Here is a 14,328-nt window from a genome sequence, read left to right as displayed (position 1 = left end):
CGTGTTGGCTTTGCTACCTTGATATAGACTGCAAAATGAGGTGAGATAAGAGGGAAGGGAGGATATATGCTCCAGGAGACACACTGAATCGATCACACTCCATTTTTCACTGTCTGGCATCCATCCTGACCGCCTGTATCCTAATAACCAGACGTGCCTTTAAAAATCCAACAGCTGATACAAATCTCTTCATGCCTTTGCACAGAATGCATAGTAAACACTAGTACATGTTCAAGTGTGCATGTGTGCAATCCTCCCTATCATACTAACACTGTAGCAGCACAACAATCTTTTATTGGTTTGGTTGCATCATATTTCTCAACATGAGCAGAAAGCCACAGTAATAAAGGAGAAGAGAGAGTAAATATGCATGGTTGCCCCAAACACGTTCCATGTTTTATGAGCTATTTGTCACACAAGTAGTGTTTATGTATTGCAAACACACTGTTAAAGACAACAATGCAGTATGGAGCACTTTGTACTTGTAGCATATTTGGGGGTTTTGGGATGTGAACAAATTTTTTATTATTATTATAAATTCAGATTTTTTTGTTTTAATTGTAATGTTTTTTTCTTCAATAAATCCTAACAGGGCATTCCAGGACGAGATGGCTACCCGGTAATTGTCACTCTGGTTATACACTAATCACATCTGCTCTATAACCACAGGCACCTACAGTACTTGAGGACTCGTTCAGACCGCTGATAGGCAGTGTTAAGTGTCGTAGTGCACCACCTGCTGGACATATAAAAAAATATCCAAACAAGGTTTTTTAGTTTAAAGGTCAATACAATTCATCAAATGAAATGAAACATCTGATTTATCGCATACATAAACCTGTTGATGCCAAGAAGCTTGTCCTTGGCTTACATTTTGAGTAAAACAGGTTTTGTTGGGGTTAGATGGGCAAAATACATCAAGATAATTTTTTTCACAAAGGTTTTCATATGGTATATGTAATGGGACTTATAGAATTGTATGCATATACAATGTATTACTATCCATCTATATGCATAACCTACCTATTAAACATGATCCTCAAACTTCAGAAAGATTAGTTCAAATTAATTTTACTTACTAATATCAAATAAGCTAATTTAATCACATCAAATCTTATTTGAATAAAGTTATTATTATATAACAATAGTTATTCTCAAATGCAGTTATTAACCTCTACGCCTACACAAATCTTACAGAACAGAGAACTATTGTTCTTTCCAATAGTTTTGCTTTTAAAAGAGGCATTAGTTGCGTGAAGCCTCCCTGACAGGCCATCGCAATCCAGATGCGATCAGTTGCATGCGTTGGCAGCCTCCGCTCCGCATAAAGATCAACTGGGAAATATAGCCCTGTGTGAAGTCTCTCCAAGCATAACAAGAGAGCTGCTCCGAACTGAACCGTGTGCAGGACTGCACCACATGTGGCCCTTACCGGATTTCCAACTGCACTCAGAACCATCAGCACACAAGTCATCCGTTTCTTTTTGCTCATGCCGAATAGACCGACTGCATGCTCTCTTGTCACTTGTCCGTTCTGAAAGCACAAGCACACACTATTAGACCAAGACAGACAGCTCTATTGTCTGTGGTTTCTGGCTGTGTTGGTCTGAATAAAGACACACAGGGAGAGAATGATCAGAAATCTGTTTATCATTATATATATATATATTTTTTTTTTTGGGGTCTAATTTTACAGTGTGTATACAACGTTATGTTGACACATTATTTTAATAGCTATTGCATTTAGAGCTACCAAGCTTGTTTTACATTTATCATGACCGTTTGCTTTAGAATTTTTTTTGCAATCAGAAAGTGTAGCATAATTAGTTTAGTTAAGTATGTTTCACAGGTCAAAGAGCTCTGTGCACAGACCCCTTTCAGCACCTTCAGTGCCATGGACAGCGACCTCCCGTCCTCTAGTCTGAGCTTACTGAAGCCAGTGATGATGATGGACTAAACTTGTCCTTGCTCTAATCAATTATAACAGGGGTCAAATAATTATTCTATCATTTTTAGTTAAGACTCCACCAAAGATAAAGTTAAGAAGCCATATTTTTGCTAATTATTTCATTGTCCTTTCCACATTAAAATGTGAATTAGGTTAAAGGTTAAAAAAATTGGTTAAAAAAATAAAAATTAACCCAATCTATTTTCTGAATGCATGTCGCTGAACGTATTCTAAACGATTCATCCATGCATACGTTTTAAATAATTATTTCATAATTTTTAATCAAAATGTCAAAACTTCTCCAATCATTTAGTCAGTTTAAACTCCGCCCCTTTCTTACAATCAAGTGCAGGCTCACATTAAGATCTGCCTCCATCCAATCAACAACCGATTTGTTAAAACAAAGTCCCTGCCCTAGACCTCCCCCCGCCCCCTTTTGATCATTCATTTCACTCGGATATACGTCACAATATGGAAGAAATAAACGAAAGAGAAAATTAAAATCTAATGCACAAGTTTATGATTTCCATGAAATAAATGTAATAACTCAATGTCCTTTTCTCTCTCTGTCTCTTTAAGGGTCCATTGGGTATGGATGGCAAGCCTGTAAGTACTATTTTCTCTCAGGGTACAGTTTTTTAAACCAGATCATATTGCATCAGATCAGTTTTTAACATCATTGGTTTAATTCCACTTATACTGTTTGTACTAGGAGTGTATATTTATTGCTGTATTGCATACACTGCTCATTATACTGCAGAAAATTAACTTCTCTCTCCTTATAGGGACCTCCAGGACAAAAAGGCAGTCAGGTTAGGTTCTTTATCATTTCAGTCTAAAAAGTGATTTAATTATTGTGTGTTGCCACCCGTGTTGTGGAAAGTTACTTTTAAAAGTAATGCATTACAATATTACGTTGTTCCCTAAAAAAGTAACTAATTGTGTTATTTCGTTACTTTTTATGGAAAGTAATGTGTTACATTACTTTAGCGTTAAATGTTTTCTCACCTGGGCTGGGCTTGCTTGTTTGTGTTAAAAAAAATGTATCTATTTTTGGCAAATGTAAATACCCTTTCACACCAAATGTGAAATGAATGAGCCTCAGACTGAAATAAATGCAAATTCACACCTTTACTGTAGAGGGCACAGTTAACAAAAAACCCGAAGATTAGGATGCAGGAGAAGAAAGTTCAACACGCTTAATTCAGCAATACAAAGAAAAAAAGAAAAAAAAAGAAACACAAATGTGATGTTTATCGAAAGTCTTTTTTGCTTATTAGTATGGTTGAAATGGATCAACGAAAATCAGCAGGAAAGACATTGGTTAATAAAGTGAGATTAAATACATAAAGTATATTTTTGTTATTTAACATTTAATTATTGCATGTTTGTGTAATATTCTGAGTTCGCATTTCACTGTTTTTATTAATTTTGAGTTATACTGAATCTGTTTTTGTGCAAGTCAGATGAGTAAATGCCTGCTCACATTTAGTCTAGAACTACAATAACCATCATGTTCACACAGCGCACACAACGCCTCTGCACTTACTCACGATTTCACTCAACATGAGGAGAGGCTTCAGTCTATAATGGGAAAACAAAGTAACTTGCGCTACTTATTTGAAAAAGTAACTCAGATATTTTGTTGTAAATATAAAAGTAACGTGTTACTTTACTAGTTACTTGAAAACGTTAATCTGAGTACGTAACTTAAGTTTCTTGTAATGCGCAACATTGGTTGCCAGTGTGCAATGCATCTTAGATTCTAGGGATGCACCGATACCACATTTTCCAGAACGAGTCCGATGCGATACTTTAATTTTTGGTACGTATAACGTATTTCACCGTATAACCGATACCTGTATTTTCACTGCATTTGTAATTTTTAAATGTATTGGTAGAGAAACCAAAAGAATATAAATCATATTAGTTGGCTTAATTTGTTCATCAAATAAATATTTCCTTCAGTTATTTTCATGCTTAATTAGCCTGCTAAAATGCATTGTATGAGCTTCTTTTACTTTCACTCTTCATTCTATTGCTCTATCATATTTTATCTTTCATTTAATGGTACAGCACATATTTAGAGCAGCTCCAGCAGGGCTCAGTGCTGAGGATTGGGTCAGTGGTACAAATGTTTAGACACCAGTGAAATATCAATTATTAATTCCAATTTTGATACAACAAAAATCTTTTTGTAAAGTTACAAAAGGTAGCCTATTTAGTCAAGAGCAGTGAGTAATTTATTTGTCCTTTGTTTGATTAAAGCTACAATATGTAATTTTTTTCGCAGCCAGGGGTTGCTAACCTCTTACAATAACAAAGGCATAGGTTGATGACGCATAAGCGGAATTATGGAACTTGTCGTCATGCTGATAGATCTAATAATGTTTATGGATGAGTGAATACAGTGATGTTTTTAACACGACTGTGGTATGAAGCAGGTCGCAATTGCTAATGAGAGACAGATATCAGCAGCGCCACATACGAGTCCCGCGGATATAAAGGAATAAGGACATTTAATTCTACCGAACTACTCGCAAGTGCTGAATTAATACTCACACAGGTCAGTTTATTAGACAAATGAAACTTGTGAGGTAACGCAGCGCTGTTTCACTTGGTCTACACTATCACACTAAACTGCATTTGAGGCTGCTGAAAGTTATAATGTTATTCTATGTGTTAGTTTGTCTGTATGAGACTAGCAGGGTTGCCAACTTAAGAAAAGAAAAAATCAATCGTGGTTCTTTACAGGAAAATATGGGACACTCAAAATATTTGTACTGGATCACACAGTATGTCATTTCAGGTTCGTATGTGTTTAAAAGGTTCTCAGACATAAACACATTTGTTTTGCTTAACATATTTATGTACAATTTAATTCTAAAACAAATTTTAAGGTCACACAAAAAAGTCACATTACACACAAACCATAGTTCAAAATAATAGCATTTATCTGAAAAGCTTTTGTAACATTATCCACTACATTTTAAAGAAATTAAAGAAAGTAATAGCCTACTTTTATTCAGCAAGGACCCATTAAAGTAATCAAAAGTGACAGTAAAGACATTTATAATGTTACAAAAGCTTTTTTTTTTTTTTAACCTTCTATTCATCAAAGAATCCTGACTTTAAAAAAAAAAACACATTAATAATAATCAGAAATGTTTCTTGGGCAGCAAATCACATCAGCATATTATTCCCTCAGGAAGATTTCATGTTTTCTTGCTCGTGAACAATAATCACTTTGTTTGAATTCACCAAAACTGATTTGCTGAAATCAAAACCAAGACAGTGAAAGGGATTTGCCGTTAGCGCGAGTCCGGATCGAACCGGGAGGATTCTGGAGTCCGGATCGAACCCAGAGGATTCTGTTCGCAAATCAAACAATGATTTGTCCCAAAAGATATTAATTCTCAATTTAGAGTTTGTTATTCGCATGGTCTGATGCGCGTGAGTGTGAGCTGTGATTGGATGATGACCGGTGTCGTGATCATTCTCAAGTGTCGTGTTAGATCAGCGTAGCAGTCTATTTAATCGGGACATGGGAGGTCCCGTACGGGACAAATAAATTAGGCCCAAAATACGGGACGTCCCGGCTAATTCGGGACAGTTGGCAACCCCAAGTAAGCTAGATCAACATTAGAAAGACATACTGATCATGTTGAGCTATGTATAATATTGATTAGTTTTATGTACATTTGCTCACCTGTCTAATAAAGTACATGCAAGAGTGGCGTCTCTGCATGTACAAAACGAAGTTTGTCACGGACGTGGAGCTCTCGGCATCTCGAAAACACCACGCTGATATTGATTCTCGTTTTAGTTCTCCTTTTGTCCCAAAGTCTGCATGCCATGGTCCATTATGTTTGAACGAAACAACAACAGCGCGAGCGTGCCGCTAGACATTACACAGTTGTCCACGACCGTCGCCATGGCTACTATGGCAGTACGAGTGGAAACCAGGTTCAACGCGGATATTACGTCATTGACAGGTGACAAGTGAACATGGACGAGCCATTATTTAAAATTGGAATTTCTCTGAAATGAAAAATCTTTGGGAACTTTTGGGATATTGTAAGAACACAACTGCAGGAAATATATCACACTGTGCAAGTGATTTTTGGATATTTTATTACAAAAATCTTACATATTGTAGCTTTAACATTAAAACACAGCAGCAGGTTTATTAGACTGCTGCCCCTTTAAGTCCGAACGCACGGACCTCATTTGAATATACTGTCAGTCTACGTTGCACTCATCCTGTAATAATGTAGGTAATCAACCGTTATACATAAATCAGGTAACAGTTCATGTTTTACTTACATATACGATTTAGTTTTAATTCAAATAACACGTGAGTGAACGATCAGCAATCAAGAGCATTCAACAGAAGTGCTCTCTCTCTCTCTCTCTCTCTCTCGTAAGCTACATGCCTCGTTTGACTTTTTTTGCCATTGACATCTTCCTTTTTTATCTTTGACATAGACAGCTTTCTTTTTTAATTTTGGAAACAGTTCTTAAAAGTAAGTTAACACTTTATTTTGATGGTCCCCTTTAGACATTCTGTTGACTATAAGTAACGTTGCACCTACATGTTAACTAACTCTCATGTATTAGTATATCAGTCTGCTTAATGTCTGCTAACACTTTATTGTGAAGGTCCTCCATCCTAACCTGAGCCGGACAGTAACAGAGTACATTTACTTGAGTACAGTACTTAAGTACAATTTTGAGGGATCTGTACTTTACTCGAGTATCATTTTTGGGGAGTACTCATGACTTTACTCAAGTACATTTGAGAGGCAAATATTGTACTCTTTACTCCAATACATATCCATAACCTGTACCCGAGTAAAAAAAAAAAAAAAGAAAAATCTCGGAAACCCTCAATTTGTTTTTTCCCTCTCAAACGTGATTGGATTGTGCAGGCGCCACTGATTGGGACAGCCTATCAGCAATCACTTTCAGCTTTCCGCCAAAGTCAACTCCATGGTCAGATTTTATATTACACATTAATGTAAGCCAAGCATTTGGTTTGATGTTCTTGAGTATGTGGTGTGTTTAACACAGTCAGGTTCAAATGTGGCAGTGGCGTAGCCACGAGGGATTTCTGATTTCTTAAAAAAATATATTTTTACTGATTATGTGAATTACACTGCGCAAACCAAAGTAGGCTACTACCCAGCGAATGAAGAAGGGTTGGCGCTCAGTCTCCACAGTACATAAAATATTAATTTTGTTTTATTTTATTTTTCGGGTTTGCATTTATGAGTAAAAAACAATGTTATGGACGTGTTCTCCGTTACGGACGTGAGCGCTCTGAAAGCGGCATAAAAAATGCTTTAAAACTTTCACAGAGACATCAAACAGAAAACACAAAACCTTTCTTTAACCTGAATTTCGTTTTGCATTAATTGTATCTTAATTTTAATCAATGTTTCATCAACCAATTGCCTGGGTTTAATAAATAAGAAGTAAATAGCAGACGATAGATAAGAAACGGAGGCGCCGGCACATGAACTGTGTCTCGTCTCATAAATGAACCTAAACTCAGTGTATAAGATAGCCTACTTGCCTCTCACAGACATGTCTACTTTTAAACAAAAAAATTCAAAACGAAAGAAAACAGACTACAGACTGCTCTCTGCTTATGTAATCTGTATGAAATGTGCATTTCTCTCTGGCGCGTTCACTACTGAAGATCGCGAGTCAGCATCATCAACTTCATCTAGCCGACACTGACAAAGAAAACACTTGTTTATTAACAAGTGTTTATTAATAAACAATTAAAATATATCCTTGCTATATTTTACATATTCATAATCATTCCTTTTGCCGGTTCTTTGTGACAGCTTTTAGGTGCTTTATTGGCAGCGCCACCCTTACATGTGGTGTGTGTGTGTGTGTGTGTTGTCCCCGCATTTAAAGATGGGACCCCCCAAAAATTTTATTAAATTAAATAAAGCAACATGGTAAAAAGATGAAAATGACTTGATTTTACTTTCAATTCCTTTTACATTCTCCAAGGTATTAACATTAACATTTTTCATAACTCCATGTAGGACGTTTCTGTGCATAAATGTAAGCACTGTGGCAGTAGATTAGTAATGCAATATTTAGAAAATCTACTCTTGTACTCTTGATACTCAAGTACTTTTAAAAACAAGTACTTTAGTACTTTTACTTAAGTAGACATCTGAATGTAGTACTTTTACTTGTACTTGAGTAAAATTTAGCAAGGGGTATCTGTACTTTTACTCAAGTAACGAAGCTGTTAACTCTGTCCGCCTCTGATCCTAACTGTAAGTAACTTTGCAAGTACATGTCAATTTATTTAAGAAACCCTAATCCCTTATTCTACTAACCGTAACCCTACCCCTAAAAGTCTATTAATCAACTAATAATCTAATGAGAGTTAGCTGACATATAGGTCAATGTTTCTTATAGTCAACAGTCTTGGGGACCGACAAAATAAAGTCTAAGTCTAATTTCTAATACAAATTAATTTAATTACATATTTAAAGCTGCAGTCCGTAACTTTTTTGGTTTAAAAAATATCTAAAATAATTTTTTGAGCAAGTACATAAATAGCCAGTGTTCAAAACTATCTGCTTGCCTTAGCTCGATTGCACAGTTTGACGTGATATAAGCGATCATTAGATTTAATCAGCGCAATTTACTGCAATGCTTTTTTCCCTTAGTTGGTCAGAACAAAAGTGGATGTTACTTACTTGATCAGAAGACATTTTCCGGTGAAATTTCTTATGTTGGTCATACTTCCAAAAAGTAGAATCTGTGATTCCGAATGACAGTATCCACACTGTCGTGGTGACTGACAGACGCACATTCTCCTCAAAACATTGGATTAATCCGCGCTGTGCCGTGCCGAGGCACAACCCACGTAAAGTTGATAATTTCGCGAATAACTGCAATTGCAGATTTCGAACAGAGATGGCGACAAAGAGGAAAAATTACGGACTGCAGCTTTAAACACACTAATTATTGTATTTCATGATTATATATTGTATTTCAAAGAAAGATGTAATTTATTACCATTACTAAAAACACCAGCCAAAACGAGATAAACTGAAATGCATGGCTTTTCAACACTACTTCTCTTTACAAATTTGAAGGCTGCTTAGTGGCTGATTTAATCAGGGACAGTAAAGGTTATATTTTGTGACTACACATTACAGAGGACTTACCTACTGGCTTTCTGGCTTGGTACAACCAAATTAAGTACCGCATTAGTTACAAACTAATTAGTAGTTACTAAGAACCCACTTGTGGTCTTTACTTAACAAATTTAATTGACTTTACCAATGGCTAGTGCAATCATACCCAGTTCTCTTGTCCTCCTCTTATACTCATATATGTGTTTACATGGGGAGGCCAGGCAGGGCCTCAGTATCACTGTTGTGGGAGAAATGAAGTGGCCAAAGGCCTCTTTTAAAACCCATTCGACGGGTAAACATTGGAGCAATTAATTGCTCAGAACTGCACACAAGTTGGGTGAAGCACATCAGTGAAACACCAACAGCTTTCGCCTATTATGTCCAAGTTTAGAGTCACTGGTTTAAAAATCACACTCAAGAGGATGGATGTTTTCTTGCTAAAAGCAGAAGGGCACTTTAGTCGAGTGTTTACTTGAAGGACCATTGAAGATTAAAGAAAAGAGGGGCGAGTTTTTGACTGGGCACACATGAAGAAGAGGGTCTGCATAAACCATTTTACATAACAGGAGAGATGTACAACATCTCAACCTTATGTAAATGTTCTCCATGTGTTAAGTCAGAATCATCTAATGTAGCTTCTCCATCACAATCATAGCATCAGAGGATGAAATCAAGTGAATTATTAAGTGCCATCATTGTTGGGTCCAACATTAACAACCTCTAATCCAGTCCACATTTTACAGCATATCCTGGCATATAATGATAAAACTCCAGTCCGCTTTAAAAAGATCAAAGGTGACAAAAACTCTCCCAAGATTCATGCTGTACCATTTTGTAACTGTCCATAAATTCATGTTTTGAGCTCAAGTTAACATTAAGTGCACTTAGGACAAGAATCTAATTTTTAACATACTTTGAACAATACCAAGACAACACTACACTGACTACTGTGAAGAAGCTCTTATGAAACAGCACACAAAATTACAGTGCTTGAAAAGCCATAGTGAACACGACACCACAGAGTATGATGAAACTGTGATAATCAGAATGTGTCTTGTTTTTGTGGTCTTAAGCAAAGTTTCCTGCATGGACCGCTGAGCAGAATAAAACCAGAATAATATCATCCATTCCCTCAAACCAGCTGCCCACTCATGAAATAAAAGCTCTTATGTAAAATTATATATGCAGAAATATTTGCTGTCATCAAGAATGGAATGTCATCACATTGTTTTATCTTCACTATTCGAAATCCCTCTCTTCATATTTTGTGATAAATTATTGTTTTTCACTTAGCCAGTAGTTCATTCAAACACTCAGATTCAACCTCTAAAACATCTGCCAGTCATTTTTGAAGGTGTAAGTGGTGTGACTTGTGGTTTGCAATGGAAATATCCTGCATTGTTGAGAACAATTTCTAATCTGTCACTTTGAATCTTTCTCTTCTTTTGCCAGGGAATGCCAGGACCAAAAGGAGATAAGGTATACTCACCCCACAACACATTCCAGCATGATAAATGTACAATTTATTGGAGCCATCAAGCATAACAATGATAATATTGCTCTAACTGAAGCATTTTGAGCCTGTTACCCAATGAGATAAAAAGAAACTCATAAGTAAGTGCTAAGGGTTGCTCTCTCCACAGGGTGACCAGGGAGACATGGGACCCAGGGTGAGTGTCACGTCTCATTTTTTTTGCTCAGTTTCTTCAGAAGTCTGAGTTTACAGAGATTGCACTGATCTAAGGATGCCTCTTGACCTGGAAGTCAATTTAAGCCGTTTCCTTTCAGATGACAGGGCTTGGTTGCTATCGGTCTTACAATTCTGATGTTGATAGAAGTTAGATCTTAATCTGTTAAACTAATTCATATTACAACCTCAATATGGTATCAATCACTGTCTGTATGCCTCCACAAAGCCTGTTTTCACCTCATCCACAGGGAAAAAAGCGTGAGCCTTGACAAATCAGGAATCCGTCAGTGAAGATCGTACCACTTTTCTATCTATATCTACTCAAGCTATCATTTAAATTATTTGGCTCCCCGTGCTTCTTTTTCACCATACCTCATGACCATTCAGCACAATTAGAAACATGTGCTTTGGCTGCTCTCTTTTTTATGTTAAGAACATGTGTTGTATGCACTACATTGTTTTTGCTTTACGCCATCACAGTCTGACAGTAAAAAAATGAACCAAATCATTTGAAGTGGCGACATGAGCAGTCAGGAAAAGGAAAACAGCATCTCCCATGGGCCGTGTTCCTCTTTTTGTGTGGATGTAAGAGTCAAATTAGCGCTTTTTCAACTCCAGTTAAGCAGGAGGAGTTTGACCCCTTGGAATCCATTAAAGCTCTCATGGGACGATGGCCCCTTGACCTGGAAGTCGATTAAAGCCGTGTTTCCTTCCAGATGGCAGGACTAGGGTTTGTAGTGCAGGTGGATAGTTGACCTTATGCTTACTCTTGAATTTTGACTTTTGCCCTATGCCCAGACACAGAAGAAGCAGATCCGACTCACAAAGTAGTCTTTGTGTCATCGGAGGTAGCTGAGAAGAATGTCCTGCAAAGTCCTGTGTAGGGTTGTGATGTGCTCCATTCAGAATTGAACTGAGAATACTGTTTAAATTCCAGTTCGGTTCCTGAATTTGAATTGAGGTTGCAAACAGGATGCAGAATTGCAATGAATTGAAATTTAAAGAAATTCTCATAACACATTTTAATTAGAAAAGCCAAGTTAGTCTGAGAAACTTTGAATGTTGACTTGACAAAGACGTATTTGAAAGTTCTGGGGAAAAGTCTGAGAAGTCTTGAAGTTTGAAGGTTTATAGTCAAGGCCTTACTGATATATTGAGATCATAGCATAGACTTGCCACCCAGAAAATCTCTAAAAACAACATAGAAAAAGCTCAGAACACCCAAGCAACAAACTATAAACTACTTAGAAACTGCATAGTAATATCTCAGAAACAATGAACATCAACTTAGCATCATGGCGGCAAGTTGTGCTTGGGCAAGTACCTGTTTTCTGCTTACAGTGCAGAAATCTAGGCATGCTGTGGTTGTTCTCGACACCATTTCAGTACAGTTCTTGCAGAGTACGTACCTTGACAATCTGTGAGAAAGGAAAATCATGAAAAAGTTTCTCCAGGGAAAAAGCAGCCTTTCTTCATGAATGCATTGCAGACCTATCTAACCGCAACTCTAAACATAAACCTCATCACCATGTGCACCCATTGAAAGTTAATCATATCCAGAAGGTGTATGGGCTTGGTTTCTTAAAACAGAAGAATAGCCAGAATAACTTTCACAGGATTCAATTTCAAGTTGAAGCTCAGAATTACAATGTGAGATGTCATCACCCTCCATTATATGTATCCTAACAGTGTCATTCTCCGAATCATCTCCTCTTTCCCCCTTACGTCATTTCCTGCCTCTGTTTTCTTCTATATGACCTCTGACCTCCCAGGGACCACCAGCCTACGCTGCCTCTGCAGGCCTGCTCAGTAATCAGATTCTCACGGTTAAGGTTTGTCCCTCTCAGCCTATCATCCCTGCATCTCCTGACACATGTGGCCATCCTTGTGTGCCTTCATACCTTACTCTATTTCACTATTTTTTTTCCCACTTCTCCTTTGTTCCCACAACCCCTTATGCTGAGAGAAGACTGTCTGTTTCTCCAGCTGTGATTACTGGCATCCCTGCATTGTTTCTTATGCACTCGGTCCATCTTTCTCATTATCCGTCCTCTGCTTGTCAGATGGTCTTCCGTTGCTATGAGCATGGCTTTCTCTCGGCTACAGCTGACCATCACACTTTTCACAGGCGCCTTCTAAAGGTAGAGCCAGACTTGTGCATGCCTTGCTGCTTTTCTCATTTTCTCCATTTCTTTGGTGTCCTTGTCCTCAATTAGCAGATCTGGCAGTTTACAATGTTGTGTTGCATTCCTGCTTTGAATTTCAAACAGAGGGTAATTGTTGTGTTTATTGACAATAGTGACGAAAACAAGTTTGCTAGACCACAGCAAATAATCAAGCCAAAATAGCTTTTCGCATTTTTTTAGCAGTAGTGTCTTGCATTATCTTAGTATGTTAAACGAGACAATGTTTGTGAGGAACAAAATACATTTCTTTACAGATAGCTCTTTGAAGCTTTGGCCCCAGAAGCATTTTACATGCTGCATCTGAATACCGAAACCAATCTTTCGGTATGAAACATGTAACATAATTAGTCTGCAGGCAAAGTAAATGGCCTATTTGAGTAACGTCAAGACTGGGGAGATCAGAAGCAACAATGAAACTCTTTTCAAAGACAATATTCAAAATTACTTGTTCCGTTTCTCTTTCTGCAGGGTGATCAAGGTCAGGCTGGTCCCCCAGGACCTCCAGGAACACCTGGTCCCAGAGGGCCTCCAGGAAACACAGGCAAAGATGGGCCACAGGGCCACCCAGGAGAGCCGGTGAGACACTTGCTTTCTATCTCACATGGTCTCTTGTGTCTGTGTCTTTACTGAGCTCACTCATTCTACAGCTGTTGCGTCTCATATATGAGTCACACTGTGCTGACAACCCCTGCTCAGAAGACCAGGTGCAGCTTCTCACTGAGCTGAACCCTGTGCACAGTGTTGGGTTCAGACACACTGCATTTCCTTCTACACTTGCGTTCTTGGCAGATGCTCCTAAATCAAAGTGACTTGGTTTAAATATGCACAAATTGTGTAGGACAGGTAGCTGTAGAATACAATTCTACACGTGCAATGGTTGCTATGCATTCTGGGGTTTATTAAAATATTTGACAACAAATTTGAGCAATATTAATAGTGATGCTTGCTTTTAGAATACAGAATAGCAGTTGTTTTATCATAAATCATCAGGGTGGGGAGGGGCGGGGGGACCGTATCGTGAGAACACTCATTTAAACCGCATACACACTGGGACATTTGACTGCACATCCCATTTTTGACAATATTGATAGTACTTGCAATCGTAATGCAAAAGGCCGTTCTACGGGACATAAGCCTTTAAATAAAAGGGTTATTAAACTGTTTACACTGTCACACAATAAAACAGCCTGCACAGCAACAGGGAATGTAAAAAAATTAACAAAAAGCCTGCCTGCTTGCAAAACACCGAAGGTGGACTTGCGCTCAGGAGAAGAGTGGATGAGTTCTTTCTACGCGCACTGCTACGGTCACAATATGACATCACAC

The 14,328-nt window shown here is 37.7% G+C and overlaps 1 protein-coding gene across 1 annotated transcript in view; it reads left to right on the top strand.

Moving 5' to 3' along the window:
* The first annotated feature begins 597 nt into the window (after positions 1-597).
* Positions 598-14,328, top strand: part of LOC130095367 (collagen alpha-1(XXIII) chain) — a 44,811-nt gene continuing 31,080 nt past the window's right edge. The window contains exons 1-7 of the mRNA XM_056262094.1: positions 598-619; positions 2,528-2,554; positions 2,734-2,760; positions 10,579-10,605; positions 10,770-10,796; positions 12,589-12,648; positions 13,471-13,578. Of these exons, the coding sequence (XP_056118069.1) occupies positions 2,540-2,554; positions 2,734-2,760; positions 10,579-10,605; positions 10,770-10,796; positions 12,589-12,648; positions 13,471-13,578 (264 nt within the window). The 5' untranslated portion in view covers positions 598-619; positions 2,528-2,539. The remainder of the gene's footprint in view (positions 620-2,527; positions 2,555-2,733; positions 2,761-10,578; positions 10,606-10,769; positions 10,797-12,588; positions 12,649-13,470; positions 13,579-14,328) is intronic.

Source organism: Rhinichthys klamathensis, unplaced genomic scaffold, assembly GCF_029890125.1.
Source record: "Rhinichthys klamathensis goyatoka isolate OS25496 unplaced genomic scaffold, OSU_Roscu_1.1 h1tg000191l_1, whole genome shotgun sequence".
Classification (NCBI taxonomy): Eukaryota; Metazoa; Chordata; class Actinopteri; order Cypriniformes; family Leuciscidae; genus Rhinichthys; species Rhinichthys klamathensis.
This window is presented reverse-complemented; position numbering and strand designations above follow the sequence as displayed.